Source organism: Bos javanicus, chromosome X, assembly GCF_032452875.1.
Source record: "Bos javanicus breed banteng chromosome X, ARS-OSU_banteng_1.0, whole genome shotgun sequence".
NCBI classification, from domain to species: Eukaryota; Metazoa; Chordata; class Mammalia; order Artiodactyla; family Bovidae; genus Bos; species Bos javanicus.
The window spans coordinates 101,403,567-101,426,345 of record NC_083897.1 but is presented as its reverse complement, the minus strand read 5'-3'; the positions used below and the strand labels follow the sequence as shown (position 1 = coordinate 101,426,345).

Genomic DNA, 22,779 nt, shown 5'->3' with positions numbered 1-22,779 from the left:
ATCTTGAATTGTATGAGAACAGAAGATATTTTAAGCATATAAGAACTCGAAAAGTTTACCTCCCACACCTATAAGAATTACTCAAGAAAATAGTTCAACCAAAATATAAGTAATCCAAGAAAGAGCACATGATGTAAAAGAAACAGTAGGAACTGTTTGAAACAGTACAAACAGTAGGTACTGAGTTTGTTCCAGATTAGGGGTGAGGATGGGGGGATTAGAAGGAAAGTTAAAAGAGGCTTTGTTACATCTTGAAGCTTGGAGAATTCTCCACCAAATGGTGAAATTTTATAAACATTTCCTTTTCTGTGCCCCTAATCCCACTACTTAAGTCTATATAGAATGATGTTTATAGAATCACATTGTGAATTCTGTTCATTTTTCCTTTTGAAGTGTGATTACTAATATATATTATTTTTACCATCTTTTATGGTTCCTATTTACTCTGCTTTCTCTATGCTTCTTTATTCTTCCTTTCCTGCCTTCATTTAGATTGCTTATTTGTACGATTGAAATATATTTATCTACAACTAATAGTAATTCACTTAAGGATTGCTCTTAAAATTTTAACAAGCATGAATACTCAAAGTGTGAGGTTAATCAATACATTTTGGAATAATACGAGGACTTTGCATTAAGAACACAAATATTTCAGTTCTGTTGTTGTTGAGTTGCAAAGTCATATCCAACTCTTTGTGACCCCATGGACTGCATGCCAGGCTGCCCTGTCCTTTGCTATCTCCTAGAGTTTGCTCAAATTCATGTCTATTGAGTCAGTGATGCCATCTAACCATTTCATCCTCTTTGCCCCTCTCCTCCTGCCTTCAATCTTTGCCAGCATCAGGGTCTTTTCCAATGAGTCAGCTCTTTACATCAGGTAGTCAAAGTGTTGGAGCTTCAACTTCACCATCAGTCCTTTCAATGAATATTTACGGTTGATTTCCTTTAGGATTGATCTCCTTGCTGTCCAAGGGACTCTCAAGAGTCTTCTCCAGCACCACAGTTTGAAAGCATCAATTCTTCCGCACTCAGCCTTCTTTCTGGTCCAACTCTCACATCCATACATGACTACTGGAAAAACCATAGCTTTGACTAGATGGACCTTTATCAGCAAAGTGATGTCTCTACTTTTTAATATGCTGTCTAGGTTTATTATTGCTTTTCTTCCAAGGAGCAAGTGTCTTTTAATTTCATGGCTGCAGTCACTGACTGCAGTGACTTTGGAGCCCAAGAAAGTAAAATCTGTCACTGTTTCCATTTTTTTCCCCATCTATTTGCCATGAAGTGATGGGACCAGATGCCATGACCTTAGTTTTTTGCATGTTGAGTTTTAAGCCTGCTTTTTCACTCTCCTTTTTTACTTTCAAGAGGCTCTTTAGTTTCTTTTCACTTTCTGCCATTAGGGTGGTATCATCTGCATACTTGAGGTTGTTGATATTTCTCCTGGCAATCTTGATTCCAGCTTGTGAGCCTTCCAGCCAGGCATTTCACATGATGTACTCTACATATAAGTTAAATTAGCAAGGTGGCAAATATACAGCCTTAACATACTCCTTTCCCAATTCAATTCAGTTCATTTATTGCCCTTCAACCTCCCTGTCCACCCTCCCTCCTTCAACTCCAGAAAATATTTAACTATTGCTTTACACAAGCAATGGTGGTTTAGGTTTACCCACTACAGTGGACTGTTGGTGTCCCACCCACATGTTGTTCAGTCACTAAGCTGTGTCCAACTCTTTGTGATCCCATGGACTGCAGCATGCCAGGCTCCTCTGTCCTCCAATACACTCATTATCCAGCTGTATATTAACCACTGATGGCTGACAATCACACAATTCTCAATGAAAGTTGCTCTCCGCAGGTCACTGCCTCTTTAGCCTGGAGGTTATACAGCCTAATCCCTAAGGGCAGACTGCAGCCAGTGCCTGATTGATAGGGGAATACAAAAAACTAGCTCTCTTGCCACAAGAGGACACAACTCAAGTGATGCCAGTATTAGTTTTTATTGCTGCTATAACAAATGATCACTAACACAGTGGCTTAAAACACAAATTTATTATCTTATAGATGTAGAGGTAAGAAATCCAACGTGGGTCTCTCTGAGCTAAAATCTGGGTGTTAGCAGGACTGGGCCTCTTTTTGGAAGCAATGAGGTGGTCTGTTTTCTTGCCTTTTCCAGCTTCAGGAGGCCACCAGCTTTCCTTGGCTCCTGGCCCTCTTCCTCAGTCTTCAAAGCCACAACAGCATCTGCCTGATCATTCTTTTTCCATAGTCACATCACTTTCTCTGATGCTCTTCTGCTTTCTTCCTCTTTTAAGGATTCTTGTGATCACACTGGGCTCACCAAGATTCACCAGAATAACCTCTTCGAGATCAGTTGACTAGCAACTTTAACTCCATCTGCCACCTTCCTTCTTTTGTCATGTAACCTTCCTTCTTTTGTCATGTAACCTAAAGTAGTCACAGGTTCAGGGGATTAGGACATGAACATCTTTGCCTGGGGGCAAGGAGGGGATGTTATGCTGCCAGCCACAGGGCCCTTCATGCTGCAGAGCTATTTGCAGGATCAGGCTAATGCTGGATTCTGGCTGCAGTCACATAAATGAACCTATAGAAAATTGTGTCCTTATCCAACAGTAAACAATATTTGTCACAATATATAAAACTTTGTAGAAATTTAATAAATAGCTACTACAAAGACAGGGAAAAAAAAAGTATTATAGAGCTAAATCAACATCTACCATAATAGGAAGTCCAAGTCTAGTTATTTATCATAAAAAAAGTCCAAGAAATATGGTTTCAGTAAATACCAAGAAAAACAACTAATGTAATTGAAACTTCTGTAGGAAAAGAGCCACTAAATGGAAGAAAGGTACTGGAATTAGTCAAATACCACTTGACTTCGTGAACTATTGCATTATTTTCACAAAAATCACTTAAAAAATAAATTCACTGAATAAAGCAGAAATAGCCCCCTAAAATAGCAATAACCTATTGATTCCTGGTTCTAAAAAAACTTTTGCTACCTATAAAGTAACATGTACTCATTGTAAACACTTCAGATGACACAAAAATGTTGAAAATACAACATGAAAATCCTATATACTAACCTCAAGGATAGCCTCTATGATCTGTGTGCACACTTATGCTCACCTGCAGTATTTTTAAAAAGTGGGGTCATACTTTTTGTAACCTGATTTTATCACTAACAAGTGAATCTTTCTAGGTCAATTTATATAGCTCTACACTCCTCTTAATAATTGTATAGAATCCTATCATTTGAATGTACCATTAAAAGTAATAATTTAACAAAAATCAGGAAGCCAGAGGAAACAGGGAGGAGGTGCACTTAAATTTTCCTCTTCTTTACTAACAGGAAGTTAACAGGTATTTTGTAAAGCTGGTAACTTAGGATAGAAAAAGCATAGTATTTACAGTAATAAAGGCATCTACTAGAAAAACTAAAAACATATTAGCAATCAAAAAAAAGGGGAAGGGGACAGGGAATGTGCACCAAATTCCTTACCTTTCAGAGTGACCATCCAATATGTACTATCCAAACTTGGACAAAAAAAACTAATATATGCAGAAAGAAATTCTCATAATGGTTGTCTCATAAAAGGGGATGAGTGTGGACACTTAAATGTTTCTGTCATCATAAATGCACCTATTGTGTGTGCTTAGTTGCTCAGTTGTGTCTGACTCTTTGTGACCCCATTAAATGTACCTATTATAAAAAGATACTTATAAGTGAAAATAGCTATTTATAAAAGTGTATAAACTATGACTCAATTTTTATACAAAATACACGTGTTCATATGTATGTAGAAAAAAATTCCACAGGCTATGCACCAAAATACAGATAATCTAGATATACATTATCAACATCTTATATATTTTTATGCTATGTATTTTTCTATAATAAGCATATTTAAGAAAACATTAAAAATAATCATTTTTTGTGCAGGAAATTGGGGAGAGCTCTAAGAATAAAAAAATAAAAATTAGTCAAAATGGGGAATTCTCTGATAGTCCAGCAGTTGGGACTCCACATTTTCACTGCTTAGGGCATGGGTGCGATCATCGGGCAGGCAACTGAGATCCTGCAAGCTGTGTGGTGAGACCAAAAAGAAAAAAAAACAACTATCAGTCAAAATGTCCTTATATATCTTCCAAAGTCTAAGCCACAAAATATCTATATTCCACATACTCAAGTTTTAATAAGTCTTGCAAACCTTTATGCCCTCAAACATAAAAACCCTCATTTTAGACAACAGCAGGCCATAGGCTTTTCATTCAGGCTAAGCCCCACCAAGTCATTTCTGATGGAGCTTGATTCAGAACCTTCAGAGGTTTCCTATAGGTTAACACTAACTCTAGCACAGTAATGTGCTTTTCACATACTCATTCACAACACTGGCTGGATACCTAATACGAGCAAAGCATTACACAGGGGTGTGTCACAAGTTATAGATTAATTAACACCACATATGACTGCATCAAGTAGCATACAACCTCATGGGGTAACAGTGCAGACAAGAGGCAGAATCAGGGGCACCAACAGAGAGGAGACAGTATGGAAAGCACTGATAATATTTTGCCTTTGGCATATAAATCAGCAATCAAAAAAAACTTGGAAATATATAGGTAAAAATGAGGTGTTTGTTTTTCACTTTTCATTCATGTTTGGACTCTGAAAGTAGTTACTGTTACAACTCATTTGCCATTAAATCATATGCCAGGCTCTCCTTTTTTATTATGTAACTTTTCATATAAGAATATTTAGTCTCCATTTGAGGGCAGTCATTCTTGTGCCCCCCACTTTCCCAATCACATAGAGAAGAGACACTTTATATTTCCAAGATGAACAAACTGAGCCAGCTACTAGAGCTCCCTATAGTAGCCTGCCTCACTGCATCAAATGAAAGGTATCAGGCAGACAGAGCACAGAAGCGCAGCCAAGGCTCCACCGAAGGAGAGTACTTTTCCCTTTTAATTTCACAGTAATGAAAAGCTAGGCAAGGAAGAAACAGAGCAAAGCTCAAAGAAGAAAAATTAAGTATTTATAAGCAAAATCACTTCATAGTAAGAGAGTCCGAGTTTTATTTAGCATTTTATCTGAGGCGCTAATGAGAGTAAAAGAAGAAAATAAAGATCAATCCCACATTCAATTTTAAGGAGTCTCGTGAGGGTGAAAGGACAAAGACTGGAACAACCTTGAAAGTATGAAATGCCTTATGCTTATAATACACACAAAATACTGTAAGGATTTCCTATCAAAAGGAGATTAGTCTGAACATCACAAGTCTTTTCAACCTGAAGACTCCTACACCCATTGTTCTGTGCTTTTTCCCAATTCTAACCTAGAACTGTAGCCCACCAGGCTCCTGTCCATGGATTTTTCCAGGCAAGAATACTGGACTGAGTTGCCATTTCCTTCTCCAGAGGATCTTCCCGACCCAGGGATCAAATCCAAGTCTCTTTGTGTTTCCTGAGTTGCAGGCAGATTCTTTACCACTGAGCCACCTGTGATATTGGTCCTGAGAAACAAGTCAACTGGCCTAGTGTTCAATCAACACAATGCTACCGAAAAACCTGAAGCCTTAAATCCATACTATACTACTAAATACTTTTTTAATTAATTTTTAAAAACTTTTTTTAATATAAATTTATTTAATTGGAGGCTAATTACTTTACAATATTGTATTGGTTTTGCCAAGTGATTTTTACCTCTTTGTATTATAGGGTTTTTAAAAATGAAAAACAAGATTCACTCGAAGTTAATAAAATGAATCAGTGACCCAACTCTATGTACTCTCAAAATAATTAATTCTATCCAGGCTGCCAGGATAAACAAATGAATAAAAAAATTTAGAAGTTTACATACAAGAAGGTATTTTTACAACTACAGACATCAAAAAAACAAAAAAGAGCTTTAGATATGTATTATTTTCTAGAGCATTTCTTGAAACTGTTTACTACAGTTATTAAATAAGTAAGAACTGTAGGAAAAAGCAACCTAAAAATTGATATTAAATTTGCTTACTATCTTTAATAATTCTATTATCTGCAAATCCTTCCACAAAATGTGTTACAGTTCTTCAGTTTACTGCAAACATATCTTAAAAAAAATGTCAGCCCTACAGTTGAAGCTATAATACAAAGTTTTAATTATTGGCACTATACTAAAAAAGCACAATGGAAAACATTTTATTTAAATAAAATGAGGATAATATTTTACTGGGGAATACATCCAACAATTCACTTTCTCTCCATATCTACATCCAACAGTAGTGTTTTATATTCAAATTTTAAACAAACACACATTCTTAAAAAATAATGAAAGCCATGTTTTGCTCAGGGATACTATTATCCATATACCATACAGGTTATTTTATAGCAGATACTAGTCTGCTAAATTTCAGATGGCAAAATGCTAAGCAGTGAGTTGGGTATTGTCCAGCTAGTTGTTTCTTGTCATCCTGGAGAATCTGTCAATGTGTAATGATGAGACCATCTTGTCACCACCACTTCTCTTCTCAGAGGTGACTTCACTGTGATAGAACATATTCTTAAGATGCAAGGCCTAGCAAAAAGCCTCCCACAAATCCACTGGATATCACAATGTTCTGTTTGACAAATTCTGTTGCCTGAAATAAAGTTTGAAGAAAAATACTCTGAATCATGCTACAACATGGATAAATCTTGAAAACACTAAGTGAAATAAAACAGACAAAAATAGACAATGCTATTATAATTTGCACTTATATAAATAGTCAAATTCATCAAGACAGAAAGTAGAACAGAGGTTACCAAGGGCTAGGGAGACAGGTTAATAGGAGTTACTGCTTAATGGTTAGAGTTTCTATTTGGAATAATGAAAAAGTTCTGGTAGTAATGATTACATGAAAGTGTGAATATATTTAATGCCAGTGAATTGTGCACTTAAAAATAGTTAAAATGGTAAATTTTACGTTTTATATATTTTACCATAATAAGAAAAAGATAACAAATTTTTAAAAATACTCTTCATTATTAAATCCAGAGCTGAGTAATATTTTTCAGATGTTTTCCTTAATTAAGTAAATATTCAGCAAAAATTCTTGTGTTCCTACTATTGCAGATACTAACCATCAGGCAAGATGCCAGGGTTGTCTGTTACAAACTAAAGGAGCCTAGAGCCCCCAGCCAGGCCCAGAAGCTTCTTGCTTCTGAGATAACAGGCATATGGGCAGCAAAATTCTCACAGATAAAAAGAAATCTCCCTACAGTGTGGGCATAAACAGTCCATTCAGCAAATTATTGACACAGATGATTAATAAAGTCCCACAGTATGCACAATGATATTTATTAACCATCAGTCCACCTAGCCAGTAGGAAAAAATATACAGGATCAGAAAAATAACACCTTGATAAAATGTTTAACCCAAATAAAATCATGAAGAAGGAATTAGACAAAGCAAGACTGTGAGATACTCTGCCTAGATACTTCAAAAATATGTCATGAAATTCAGAAAAACAAAAAACAGATGAGGGGACCATTTAAAATTAAAGGAGACTTCAGAGACATGACCACCAAATGCAATATGCAATTCTTAATTGGGGGGGGGGGAATATATAAAAATTTTAACATGAACTGTATATTAAGAAATACTATTGTATCACATTAAGTTTGTGGGGATTCATAAGGGTAATTGTATAGGAGAATATCCATACTCTTTGAACGTATGTACAGAAGTATTAAAGAATAAAAAGACACAATGTCTTAAATAATTCAGGAATAAAAAGGGTAAATCACACACACACAAAGCAAATGTGAAATGTGAACAATCTGGTGAATAGGTGAAGAGTACTTGGGTATTTACTGTTTTTGTCTGTCAACTTTTCAACTGATATAAAATTTTTCAAAATAGAAGTTGGAGAAAGTAAAAGGACAGAATTAAAATAAAAGCAAAGGATCATTCAATTCAGTTCTAAACAATGTAAGAATAAAACACAAAATATACATAAAATATTAATAAAACTAATATATTAATAAAATAAAATATATACATTTTCAAACTATTCCACCTCAAAAAAAAAATAGGTAGCTTTAGTTAACAACTAAAAAAAAAATGAGTGTTTTAAATAGTGACTTGATCCCAAATTTTACTTAACACTCTAGACATGACCAGAAACACCAGTCTTTTTTTTAAAGACCACATTCCCTAGTCACATTTTCTGCTGAGATCCATTTAAAAAAAAAAAGGAGCCAAAAATATACATTGTCTTACTTCTTCTATTATGTTATTGATTTCAGGTGCTGCCTTATTTGCTCGTTTCTTAATCTGTCTTTTTGCTTTGTTTACATCTTTTTCCACTCTCTTCCAGTCGATCTGCACATAGCCACTGTGACTGGCAATCTGCAAAAATGTAATAAAAACGGTTAATTTTAAATCAACTAGGTTGATAATACAATATATGAACATGTCCAACTCTTTACAACCCCATGGACTATAGCTCTCCAGGCTCCTCTGTCCATGGAATTCTCCAGACAAGAATACTGGAGTGGGTAACCTTCTCCAGAGGATTTTCCTGATCCAGGGACTGAACCCAGGTCTCCTGCACTACAAGCAGATTCTTTACCATCTGAGCCACTAGCGAAGCCCCTATATGAATATTTAGATTTCAAGAAATGTATGAAGCTTATGTGTAACAGAGCATAATTTATTCACTAATTTATTCATTAACACACACTGAGCGCCTATTCTGTGCCAGGCACTGTTCTAGGCCTCCAAGTTATAGCCAAGAACAAGGGAGACAAAAGTCCCCACCCTCAGAGAGCTTACAGTCCATTAGGGAAAACAGACTTAAGCATACCTAATTATTTAGATGTGATGAACACTATGTTAAGAAAAGTACAGTACTTAATGGCAAAAGATTCCAAAAATTATATTACAACTATTCTATAATTTGATCAGAATTTTTAGAATTTAAGAATTAGCTAAAAAGGCAGAGACTACTGAATTTGTACAGCTAATTAAAAAAAAGTACCCTTAATTAAACAGATGATTAATATAAGAGATCAGTAGCCAATCAGTTTTTAGGTCATTAAAGTAGCTTGATAAACTCTCTTCACTAACTCAGACTCTTCAGTCAAATTAAGAATACTTTTTCTGAAAAAAAAAAAAAAGAATACTTTTTCTGGTAACTGCTTTTGAAAGTGGAATATAAAAGAAGATATGCTCTACACAAATTTTATGTCATAAATACTTTTAATAAAACTACAGCTAAATGCCTACTAACCCTGATGTCTCATATGGTGCTACTGAGACACAGCAAAATCTGAACAGGAACAATAGCATGTGTGTAAGCCAGTACAATAAGTCATCCCTTCAAACAGTACAATCAACATGTAAAGAATCACAAGAGTAGTAAACAATTGTATACCATTATAAATCACTTCTACCAAGTTTATGCTTTCTTTGTAATCCCTTAATGCATCACTTTAAGTATGAAATAACTCAATTGGTAAAGAATCTGCCTGCAATGCAGGAGACCCTGGTTCGATCCCTGGGTTGGAAAAATCCCCTGGAGAAGGAAAAGGCTACCCACTCCAGTACTCTGGCCTAGAGAATTCCATGGACTATATAGTCCAAGGGGTCGCAAAGAGTCAGACACAACTGAGCAACTTGCACTTTCACACATAAAATACTTCAAATTATAAAAATATCTGACTTTATATAAATAGGCTAGGAATCTTAGGTTCCATTTTCACTGTGAATGACTCCAGAGAAGAATCTATTTATCTCCATTTCTTCCTATATTTATTCACCTTATATCAGTTCTAACTCTAGCCTCAGCAAAACAGAGTGATAATCAAAACAAATGGCAAGTGAAAGGTTTTCCTGGCAATACCTTACATGGTAATCTGGGTTACAGACACAGAAGTGATGAAGAACCTTAAGGTCCCTCCCATAGACAGCAACTATAAACCCTGGTTAAAATACAAGGGCTCCAGAATAATAAAAGGAAGCAGATTTTAAAGAGGAGTTGAAACTTGTAAGAAGAAACCAATATAAGGTGAGTTGACCATTTTTTTGGCTTTATCTTAAGGACAAGATGCAGTTGCAGGGTAGCTAAAAGCTGAATAGAGAACATGCCATTTTTCTGGCCTGAAGAACCAGAGGACAGAGCCCAGGAGAAGAACAGCTGCCAAAAGGACACAGCTAGAGAAGGGAAGCCCCAAATTCTATGTGTAAATTCTACCCAAGTCCTGAACCACACATCCATGGGGCATAACGAAGTACTCCGGCTAAGGCTAAAAAAGAAAAACAACTGAGATTTGAGCCACTCTCTACCACAGATGAAATGGAGTTTGCAATTTGAGTCTAACCAAGTTAACTGCCTACTAAAATCAAAACATTAACAAATTTCAGAGGAATAAAACAGAATCCAGACTCTCCATGACAAAACATTCCCAATGCTCAGGAATAAAATTCAAAGTTATCTGATACAATAGAGCAAGAAAATGCGGCCTAGTCTCAAAAGAAAATCAACAGATGCCAACTCTGAGATGACCCATATACTGAAATTATCAGGACTTTAAAGCAGTACTTTAACTGTGCTCAATGAGGTAAAGGAAACTGCACTTGTAATCAATGAAAAGATAAAAATTATCATCAGAAACATAGAAAAAATATAAAAAGAAATGAAAATTCTAGAATTGAAAAACAGAATATCTGAAATAAATTCACTGGATAAATGGCAGAAGGTAGATGACACAGAATCAGTGCACTTCAAGCTAGATCACTAGAAATTATACAGTTTTCAAAAAAAGACCGAAAAGAACAGATGAACAAAACCTCAGAACCTTATCAAAGAGCCTAACATGCATCAGTCAGAGTCATGTTCAGAAGGAAAAGAAAGAATAGGAGAAAATATTCAAAGAAATAATGGCCAAAACCTTCCTGAACATAGTTAAAGACATTAACTTACAGAATCCAGAAGCTCAGTGACCTCCAGGTAATGATCTAACACAATTACGAAATAACAATGCTCAGATGATGTGGGGGTTGGGGCACACAGAAGTTCAATAAATGATAGCTAAATTCCCACATTCCCTAATTGGAAGCCAACAGTGAATACCTCAAACTGAAAGATAAAGAAATATTCAATTAATTTAGTTAGGAAAAAGGAAATAAATACCTTAAGAATCAGCTAATAGTTCAAACTGGTTGCCTCAAGAGAGGAAAAATGGGGAGGTAGTGAGGGAGGCAGAGGATTATTCTAATCTGTATTGAGCATTACACATGTACTTGACCCTTTGAATTATGGGCATGTACAACTTAAAAAAAAACTGAATTTAAAAGATTTATATACCAACTGTCTATTTTTTAAGATTGCAGTGTGATAAATATATACTGGAAACACCTGAGCTTTAAATATAAGTAAAGGTAATAAAAAATGTGGAAGCAAGACTAAATAAAAGGTAATTAGCCTAAAAGCCATTTGTTTCTTTTTTTGTCTTTGTTTCCTTCTATTGAGCTTTCAAGGTAAGTCATATTTGTGGGAAAAACTGATTTGATGCGGAGAGGTTCCATCTTCTACTCAGGGACTTCAAACATTACTTGGACTAAACATGAAGTAGAAGGTGGCAACCGTAAAACATGGGTTTGGAGGGGCTGAAATGGACTTCTGATAAACGACATGCAGAGTAGACTGAAATATATAATTCTATCTGTGAATATTCTAGGGAACTCTGCTTTGGTAGAGTATCCTTTTCCATCTTTTGAAACTGAGTTTTCAAAACAGCTATAAAATTAACTATCTTGATTCTTGATAACTAAATAACTTAATTCTTGGTTCTATATAAACTGAAGTAAAAAATCAGCTTAAATAAAATTATTTGTACAAATACTGGCATACACATCCAAAGGACTAAATTTAGAATATGAATAATTATTTATTTTTACCTTTTACAAGAGATAAGCAATTACTCTTAATAATACCATCAATAGAAAAAATATATAAATTTTTTAAACTGTTTAGTTAAAAACTGAAAATCCGTCCTAAATACATATGAATTCAGTCCTTCTGTACATCAGGCAGTGACACTTGTTATTACATGATCAATGGCTAGGTGCTGAAGTCAGATTTTGGTTGCTATGACCATCAATCATTTTCAAAACCTGACAGATTTCTGTTATCTTCAAAATTGTTGCTAACACGCATTCCCAGAGATTTTTCAATTTTAGGATTACATTTGATCTTCAGGGAATGATATTTTGGGCAAAATATATGCCAAACAGACATGAATGCCAGATAACATCCTGATAAACAACCTCAGAACGTTATACTTAGAGGAACATAAACAGGACTAAAATTTCAAATCAACTTGCCTCAGAAATAGGATTACGAATTATTTTTTAAGACCATTATTTTTTTCCAGTTTCTGTATTATTATGGTTTCCTAGTTTCAAAAAACATGTTATTTTTTTTAATTATTAAAATTATTTTTAAGACCATTATTTTTTTCCACTTTCTGTATTATTATGGTCTCCTAGTTTTAAAAAACATGTTAGAAATCGCTAACAGCAATTTCCTCTGAGAAGGAAAAATGACTAGGAAACAGGGAAGGAAAAAGACTTTTTGATTTTCATATACTGTGTATGAATGTGTGTGAACTTTAAATATATGCTTTAAATTGTCAGTATGAACAGGTTATGCTATTGATGAAATGTTTACTTGTTAAGCAGAGGCAAGGACTGAAAGCTCTGACATACCTGAAGGAGAAGAAAGCCACCACCTACTGCAGTTGCTGCAAGTTTTCCAACTTTCTGGAACAAAAATCCCGCACACCTTTAGTGGAAGAAATGGCAAAAGATGAAAACAATCAATGATGTACTAAACTCTCTCTGTTCTAGTTTTCATTGCTTTCCTAATAAAATCTTAATGTCTTCCCAGTTCTTTTGACCATGTTCCTCAGCTGCTCAGAAACCCTCAGTTTCCTTTCAGTTATACAGACTAGTCAAAAGTGCACAGTCTAAATTGTCTGAGATGTGCTTAAGGGATGAAGAGAAGAAGGGAATTGACAGGGGAAAGACTGGCTACTGAAACTGAATGTTGAGTACTCAAGGGTCCATTATACTCTTCCTTCTACAGTTGTATTAAGTTGAAATTCCTCAAAACAAAATGCTTAGTTTTGTGGGGCTTTTTTTTAATGTAGTCAAGATGTTCCACACATCTGGCCAACTCTCACTCTATCAAAACCTTCTACTCCAATCCAATCAGTTTCCAAACAGGTCACCACTCTTACTCGAGCTATTAATCCCCATTTCTCGGGGTTTCTACCTAGCTCCACATATCTAAAACTTTTCTACCCGTGAAGGTCCAGCAAGAGGTCCACCTTCATGACTATACTTTGGCCCACACTTCTCATGGCTCCCTTATCTATTTCTATCTCTATATTAAACCTGTTTTGTCTCATCTATCCTGTAAGGATGTTAACCCATACTTCTTTTCTGATTCTCTCCTTCAGTGAGTTCATTATTCCCTTCAGCATTCCAGATCCAACGTGCAAAGGAATCTTAGATTTCCAACCCAGCCTTCTGTACTGGGTTGAACTGTGTCACTCCTGAAATCTATGACCTTCCTAGAACCTCAGAATGTGACCTTATTTGGAGTAAATTCATTGCAAAAGCAGTTAATTCAGATGAGGTTATACTGGAGTAGGGTTGGCCCCAAATCCAATATGTCATAGAGACACACAGAAGGAAGACAGCCATGTAATGGCAGAGGCAAAATTGAGATTTCCTAGAGGAGGAAATGGCAACCCACTCCGGTATTCTTGCCTGGAAAACCCCATGGACAAGAGGAGACTGGTAGGCTACAATCCATGGGGTCATGAAGAGTTGGACATGACTTAGCAACTGAGCACACACGTCTAAAGTCAAGGAATGTCAGGGATTGTTGGCAACCACCAGAAGATGGGAGAGAAACACGGAACAAATTCTCCCTGAGCCTCCAAGAAGGAACCAACCCTGCTGACACTTTTCAAACTTCTGGTCTCCAGACCTGTGAGAGAATAAGTTCCTCTCATTTTAAGTTACCTAGCTGTGGTGCTTTGTTATAACAGCCTGAGGAAACTAAGCCTGAGGAAACACCTTCATAAATGGAAAATATACATTTCCAATTACATGACGAGCTTTTCTTGCCACCCAGAACCACATATTCAAAATGTCCCAAAGCAAACACCATCTTTCCAACCAAACCACCTGTTGCTAAAGTCCCAATTTCTAAGTGATGGCAGTATTCTCGAGGCTTCTCACCTCATGCTCATCTCAGACTGCCTTCTTCATTGCCTCTGGGGTCCAACTGATGGCCAATTCTATACACCCAAGTTTCTCCAAAACATTATTTGATTGTCTTCTTTCCATCCTCAAAAGCATCACTACCTTGCTTCCAGATCACACTAACGACCCCCTGGTTGATCTTCACACCTCCCATCTCACCGAGCAGCCACCTAACCTGCTGTCAGTTTTAGTTTTTTATTATGATCAAGAACCCATAGCTACCTACAGCTAAATATAATTTCCTCAGCTTCCCAATCAAGTCCTGAATTGGTCTGAATTGTTAACTAGCTAACATATTAACCATTCCTCCCTAACATATGCCACAATAGGACATCAGTTTTATACCCTAAAAAAATTGCAAACATTTTTACACTGAATCTAAAGTCATTGCAACAAATCACCTGTATAATATTAGAGTCCTATTACACAGCTCCTGGACCAACACCTGTCTATAATCCAAACATACGTGTCCCTCAGTAGGGGAGACAGCAACGAAGATTCAGAAAAGGGAGCAAAGGAGCCAAGCAGCATCCAGGTCTTAATAGTATCCTGGGGACTGTGCTCCACAAGCATGTCTATCCTTTGCTTGATGGTATGAGAAATTACAATCAGTATACTAATGTCCTCTGTTCTGTCTCTAGGCTTTCCAAGCAAACTTCTCCCAATTATGGGGCTTCTCACCAAGTTTGGCCTACAAGAAGAAAACACACAATGATTTAATTCTACTGCTCAATTATTTTTTAGTCTCTTTCAAGATGGGGCTCTAGGCCTGGACTCACATTAACCAATCACCCAAGGCACCAGACTGTGAGCTTATTTAAGTAGAAGGCCAGGCCCTGAATTGTGGGCATCAAAGTATAACCAGCTTGAGAAGAATCATCTGAATAACCAGGGCTCTGACCAGGCAACTCTCTTAACTGCAGGCTTTTTTCATAAGCAGCACTGTAAGTACACATCATGAATAAATACTGTACCTCTTCATCACAGAATCTTCACAGTGAATGTCTCTACCATAAAATGGCATTTATTTAAAAAAGGCGTTAAAAAAAGGCATAAAAGAGCACACCATTGTTCCAAGGTGCAAGTAAAACACAAATTAAAACAAACACTTTATACTTATCGAGTTTAAATATGTAAATATTTAAATCAATGTAAGATGAATTTAACCTAGAATCTAAGGAAAAAAAATGATTACTCACAGGTTAAGCACACCCACTAGCTTCAGAAATTCTCTAGGGTCATGAACATTTTCAAAATAAAGGGTCAAACTTCTTTCTGACCCTTGTTATTTGGCTAATCTTTTTAGTCTAAGAATAACAGAATTAGATCTACAGTAGCAATTATATAATCATGTGATCTGAAATGTTAACTGGTGAGGTTAATACTTATTAACCTCTCCCCCTTAATGTACTTCACAGTATTATCTCTGGGTCGCAAAGAGTCGGACACAACTGAGCGACTGAACTGCACTGAATTCCAACAAAGACCCAATGTTCTACAACTCTCCTTCTTCAAAGTACAAAAATTAACAGAACCATCTGTATCATAATCAGTAATTTTTACTGAGAATTTTACACTGCTTTGCACAGGGCTGATAATCCTGTAGATTAGTTTTACTGTGGGAGTTCTCACAGGGTTTTCAACCGAACAAGTAAAAATTATTTACATATAATTAACTCTTCTCTTCTATATTTTTCCCTCTTTACCCACTGGCACCGAATCAGATCCACTACATCTGCTAAATCTGAGAAGGGGGGGAATATGCAAAAAACAAAATCAAAGGAAGGATGAGGAGGAGGATGATCACCAAAACCCAGCAAAGAGTCTGAGTGTAGATTACACTAATCATATCACCGAGAAAAGTCTCAAGGTACAGCTCTTCTGGGATTAACATTGTAAAACCACTGACTGAGTACGTAGCTGGCCCAGATACAAAAGGGCAGCAGTCAGGCTCCCAGTGAAATTTAACAAAAAAAGGATGTTCTCACCAGCCACTCACTCCACCCATTACAATCTGGGTGGCTACCGAGTATTTTTCTACCATAGGTCCGGAACTGTGGCCAAACACTCGATTCCACCAGTGATGTCTTCTGGCATACTCAGTTAAATCCAACACTTCGTAAGAATCATCATCACTTTCATATTCTTGAAAGCAGAAAACGAAAGCAACACATTTTCAGTCAACTGAAAGTTAAAAATGTCGTGTACATTTTCATCTCTTAAAATTCATTGTTACATTGGCATACACCTAAAAACGCCCAGATGTAGACAGTTTCTTAAACCCAATCTCTGAGACTTAGGGCCTCGAGCGTAAAGGGCCTAGCATCCCCTTCCCAATGAGCTCGACACAGGCCTGGGGGGCCGGGGCAACGTCAGTTACACAGCCGAGCACAGTTACACCCCTACCCCAAATCTCTGTAGGGGTGGCTCAGTTTCACAGCAGGATCTCCCGCAATCTCAGCGGGTAGGTCAGTTTCACAGCATGAAGGGTCACCCTCAAATCTCAGGTTCAGGGTCAGTGCAGGGTCCATTTTCATCAGTGAGAGGAAAAGGGGGTCTTCCACTGGCCGAACCGAGAGGCCCAGCAAGAAGAAATGACTTCAACAGCAAGACTTAAACGTTAGAAGACGGATAGGAAGGGAGGTGAAGGTAAGACAGGTGGGGCCGTGTTGAGGGCGAGGGTCCAAGAAGGGGAGGGGAGGTCTAGTCTAAAAGAGGTGCTCAAAGAGGTTGCCTCAAGAAAACGGAGCCCCCAGGATCCCTGGGACAGGAGAAGAAAGAGGCGAGCCCGAAGCAAGGTCGAGAGCTGTGAGCCGCCTCTAAGATACTACTTAGGGCCCCGGCCGCTCACCTTGGGGAGGGGGGTTCCGGGTCGCCATGATACCGCCGGCGGCCTGTACTGAGGCGGTCCCAACCCGCCCGCCTCTCGCCCCTACTTTAAAAACCGCTCTAGGCCCAGGTGCAAGTCTATGGTCTCTTTTTTAATCTCCTCCTCCTTTTCCTCCAGGCGCATAGTCCTCTCCCCGCCCCCTCCTCTAAGCGCAGGGCCTTCCGCGCAAGCGCAGGGCAGAGGGGCGCGAGGAAGGGGGGAGGGGGGAGACAGGTTGGATACCAGCCCGCAAGGATTTGTGGGAGTTGTAGTCAGTTGCCCTCCGCAACGCTGGTTTCCCACCCCTCCCCCTCGAGAATTTCCAGAAGCTAACTTTTGATATTTTGTTTCAAAGGGCCTCAGGGCTGGAGGGGAGGGGGCGTCACATGGTGGTTAAACGAAAACCAGCTTGCTATTTGTAACACGGTACCAGAAAGAGATAAGAGAAACCCTCTTTCAAACCACACTTTTCAAGCAGTCAAAGGCTTACTAACAGATGGAAAATTTTTCTAACGCGCTGCTGCTGGGAATTGGAACCTTTTCATCTTCTCCACGCGTTTCCTGCCAGGAACCTGAGGGAGGAAGAGGGAAGCCCAGAAACTGACCTGACACGAGTTATTCAAGAGGACATAATTTTTAAGCATCATTTTTATTATTTAAATCTGACAGAGGAACGAGGGTAAGTTCTTCACCCAAGAAGTCTCACGGGATTCTGCTGAATGAGAAACCGTGTTGAAAACCAAGCAGCTAACTCAGGTTCACATAAAGTGGCCCGAAACTTGTTTTGAATTTACGTTGCACCCGCATTCGCTGTACATTTAAAACAACCCTATCAGTATTCTTATTCTGAGAATATGGAAATGAAGAAAAATAAGAAATCCTGGTAGAGGCTGCATAACTTAAAATATTAACTTACATAATTGTACTTGGGTTTTCAAGTCCTGGTGCTTTAAATGCAAGGGTTGATGTCTCTCGAGTTCCTCAGCCTGTGCGCCTCAAAATACAATTCTAAAACTGCTGGAGATATTAATCTTCACTTTGTGTGAGATTACTGTCGTAGGCCATGCGCGGATTGGAAAAGAATTTCCAGCCAAGAGGCTGAATGAGAGATGAATAAAGTTTACTAGAGAGGGACACACTATTACAACACATGCTGGTTCAAGGGAGAGCCCAACCCTTTCGCAGGCTGGCAGCCAATTTTTATGGTCTCAAGATAGAAAATTTCTACTAGAAGGATGGTATTAGGTTATTGGTTAGGATGCCATAGGGAGAAGGCAATGGCAACCCACTCCAGTACTCTTGCCTGGCAAATCTCATGGACAGAGGAGCCTGGTAGACTGCAGTCCATGGGGTCGCTAGGAATCAGACATGACTGAGCGACTTCACTTTCACTTTTCACTTTCATGCATTGGAGAAGGAAATGGCAACCCACTCCAGTATTCTTGCCTGGAGGATCCCAGGGACGGGGGAGCCTGGTGGGCTGCTGTCTCTGGGGTCGCACAGAGTCAGACACGACTGAAGCGACTTAGCAGAGCAGTGGGATGCCATAGGGGCTTCCCCTGTAGCTGAGCTGGTAAAGAATCTGCCTGCAGTGTGGGAGGCCTGGGTTCAATCCCTGGGTTGGGAAGATGCCCTGGAGAAGGGAAAGGCTACCCACTCCAGTATTCTTGCCTGGAGAATTCCATGGACTGTATAGTTCATGGGGTCGCAAAGAGTCCAACACGACTGAGCAACTTTCACTTTCACTTTAGGATGCTACAGAGTGGGTAATCCAGTAGTATTTCACCTACTTCGGGGTCAGGGAACCGGCTGGTTTAGATCTGGAGGCTTATGGCAACAGTTGCTATGGGCTTTGGTCAGTTCCAGAGATTTTTATTCTGTAACCTTGGTGGAGGGCTCCACACCTGTGACCTTGGTATGAAAGTGAAAGTGAAAGTTGCTCTGTCATATCCGACTCTTTGCGACTCCATGGACTACACAGTTCATGGAATTCTCCAGGCCAGAATACTGGAGTGGGAAGCCTTTCCCTTCTCCAGGGCATCTTCCCAACCCAGGGATCGAACCCAGATCTCCTGCATTGCAGGCAGATTCTTTACCAGCTGAGCCACAAGGGAAGGTATAGGGCTCCACAATTACATGTTTTGGAAACAAAATAACTTTAAGGGACATAACTTCTGAGGTCCTCACTGAAATTTTTTCCAAGAGTTAACACTTTTGAGTTCATAAACTACTTCCTCCTCATTGCCTCCCCACTCCCAATGAGGTGCTAACAAGTAAGAGAAATAGCAAATGATGGGCCACTGAAAGAAGAGAGAAAAATTACAAATCGGAAGAGCAAAATTACAAATTGGAAGAGGATTGACTGGGCCAATGACATCCAAACATTTTCATCTAGCACTATCTGCCAACTACAGAAAGAAGTCACTTTCCTGTCAAGGCAATGATATTTAGCATCAAATGATTATGGAGAAAAGAGGGAGAAAATGGAAACAAAACACTGCTCTTAAGATGCCAAAAAATGAACTTTTGAATCCAAAATGCATCCAAAACATGTCCAAAAATGAATTAAAGGCAATTATTTCTGTAGCGCACTTAAGGGTTGAGGAGGAACTTTTTAAACACTCTTCCTTTTGTTTTCCTACAGTGATATGCCCTTGCCATTACCTCAACCAAGTTAGTTGTAAAATTTATTTTACTATTTCCCAGTTTTAAAAAAGCTGTTATTTTGTTGGCTCAGTGATGAGTGGTTTAACGTGTAAATTGTGTACACAGACTTTAAAAGGTGCTATGATCCTCCTGATTTTTTAAATTAATTCCCATTTTGAATGGGTTTTTTTGTTGTTGTTGTTCCAGTCAGCACTGATAAGCATTTTCACTGGGAATACTGGTGAAGTGAAAGTGAAAGTCAATCAGTCGTGTCCAACCCCATGGACTATACAGTCCATGGAATTCTCCAGGCCAGAATACTGGAGTTGGTAGCCTTTCCCTTCTCCAGGGGAAATTCCCAACCCAGGGATTGAACCCAGGTCTCCCACATTGCAGCAGGATTCTTCACCAGCTGAGCCACAAGGGAAGCCCAAGAATACTGGAGTGGGTAGCCTGTCCCTTCTCCAGGGTATCTTCCCAACCCAGGAATTGAACCAGGGTCTCCTGCATTGCAGGCAGATTCTTTACCAACTGAGCTATCAGGGAAGCCCCTACCCACTGTACTAAAACATAAGTCATGTAGCCTCCAGTTTTTCAATGGGTTCCAAAAGTTTATGAGTAACTTATTCAAAATAGAGAACAGTTTCTATTTAATCCATAATGAAACTGTAATGAAACTATTCCTTCCTGATCTCTACCTTTCCTCACTGTCTTTGGAAACCTTATTTGTTAAAACATAATTTAGTCAGAATTAAGAAAAGTGAAAAGCAGACAAAAAAACAAACAAAAGAACAATTCACAGTCCCTGGGCAACCTAACCTCCCCCATTGGCTACAACAATCCCAACCCAGTGGAGCCCACTCATCTCACATTTGCACCCTTAAAATACTCCAAGACTTAGACTCTAAGTGACCTTTCAGAGCACTGAGGTAATTAATTGCTGATGAGAAAAGTGTAGCAGAGTTGATGCTTCATGCACTAGCTTGTAAGAATATAAGCAAGTAAAAAGTTTGATAATATGTATGCACAATCTTATAGATGCCACTTCATTAATCCCACTAAAAATCAGTGCCAAAGACAATAAAAGAGTCCTTATGCATAAAGATATTCATTGTAGGGTTTCTGTTTTGTTTTTCATGATGAAAAGGAGTAGAAACAGTAGGGGACGATAGAAAGTGTCCAATAGTAGATGAACAGTTAAAGAAATTAGGGAATGTTATGTTTATAAAGACTGTAATAACAAGAAAGTGCTTAAGTGAAAAAGCTTGTTTACCAAATTGCACTGACAATTTTATTGCAAGTGAAAGTGAAAGTCTCTCAGTCGTGTCCGACTCTTTATGACTACATGGACTATACAGTCCATGGAATTCTTCAGGCCAGAATACTGGAGTGGGAAGCCTTTCCCTTCTCCAGGGCATCTTCCCAACCCAGGGACTGAACCCAGGTCTCCTGCATTGCAGGCAGATTCTTTGCCAGCTGAGCCACAAGGGAAGCCCAATTGCAAGTGATTTATTCAATTTCTGCTAAAAAATGCAGACTTGATAAAATGGAGTAGATAATGTTGCAAACTTGATTCTAGCCTGTTGGCTATTACTGGACACAAATTCCTGTGCCCCACACACGGTGAGGCCAAACAAACTGAAACATCAGGGTTCAGAGCAAAGAAAGTTTTATTGCAGGGCTATGCAAGGAGAGAAGGTGGCTTGTGCTCAAAACCCCCAAACTTCCTGATGGTTTTGATAGAGATAGAAGAAGATAGTTATACAGGTAGTTGTAGAAGTCTCAATGGGATTATAGATAGAGAGGGGAACATAGAGAACTTTGGAAGACCACTGTAAGTTAATGATCGCTCAAGAAAGCTATTGGAATGTTGTGGAATGAAACTGGCTTGCTTAACTATAGAGTCATAAATAAAAGCATGAGATACGCCCCAGGTCATTAAATGAAAGAAAAAATGTTACCACCCTTCTGCTGATTTGAATAAGCACTATGATGGTCCTAGTGTAACCTCAAAGGATCAGACACTCTCCTGCCCAATGTGAAGAAGGAGCTAGTGATGTAAGCCTGACGTCTACTCGAAGAATAAGGAAGAAGCAGTCTTTTCCCCCAAACCCACTTTCCTTTGATTATAAAAATACAACCCACTTAATCCTTAGGGTAGAGCCTGCTCCCTGCCCACTTGCATCTCTCAGAAGTGGCCTATATTAATAAATCTACTTCTTACCTATCACTTTGCCTCTCACTGAATTCTTTCTGTGCCAAGACAGAAAAGAGCCTGAGCTTCAGTAAGTCCAGACACCAGGTGAGTGATTCTAATTAAAAGACTATAGGTTCAAGTCCCAATCTGGATTTAGACTGGTTTCGAGTCCCAATCAGAGGTGCATGGTTTCAGTTTTAGGGGAAAAGTTTTTATAGGCAAAAGTTACCTGAAGTTACTATACTCTGCCTGGGTGGGAGCATTAATTCCTGCAGAACTCAAAGTATTGTTATGTGTAGTCCTTGAGGAGGAATCAGGACCCTGCCCCAAGGCTGCACTGTTTTTTTTTAAGTTGTTTTTTTTAAACATATTTTTATTTTTGCCTGTGCTGGGTCTTCATTGCTACCTGCAGGCTTTTTCTAGTTGCAGCAAGCAGGGACTACTCTTTAGTTGCAATGCAAGGGCTTCTCATTGCGGTGGTTTCTCTTGTCATGGAGTATGGGCTCTAGAGCCCAGGGGCTTCAGTGGTTGTAGCACATGAGCTCAGTAGTTGTGGCCCTCAGGCTGCAGAGCATGGGTTCAGTAGTTGTGGCACACAGGCTTAGTTGCCCGCCACGCCCGCCCCGCCCCGCCCCCCCCCCCCCGGCACTGCCCCGTTGGCATGTGAAATCTTCCCAGAGCAGGGATCAAACTCCTGTCTCCTGCACTGGCAAATGAATTCTTTGCCACTGGAC

At 38.7% G+C, this 22,779-nt stretch overlaps 1 protein-coding gene across 1 annotated transcript; it reads right to left on the bottom strand.

Annotated features, from left to right (window-relative positions):
• Positions 1-6,194: 6,194 nt before the first annotated feature.
• Positions 6,195-17,401, bottom strand: FUNDC1 (FUN14 domain containing 1). Its single transcript, XM_061410372.1, has 5 exons — positions 17,185-17,401; positions 16,322-16,478; positions 12,765-12,840; positions 8,274-8,402; positions 6,195-6,650 (listed from the first exon to the last, which is right to left on the bottom strand). The coding sequence occupies exons 1-5, from the start codon at positions 17,210-17,212 to the stop codon at positions 6,573-6,575; spliced, it is 468 nt and encodes a 155-aa protein (XP_061266356.1). The 5' UTR covers positions 17,213-17,401; the 3' UTR covers positions 6,195-6,572.
• Positions 17,402-22,779: the final 5,378 nt, after the last annotated feature.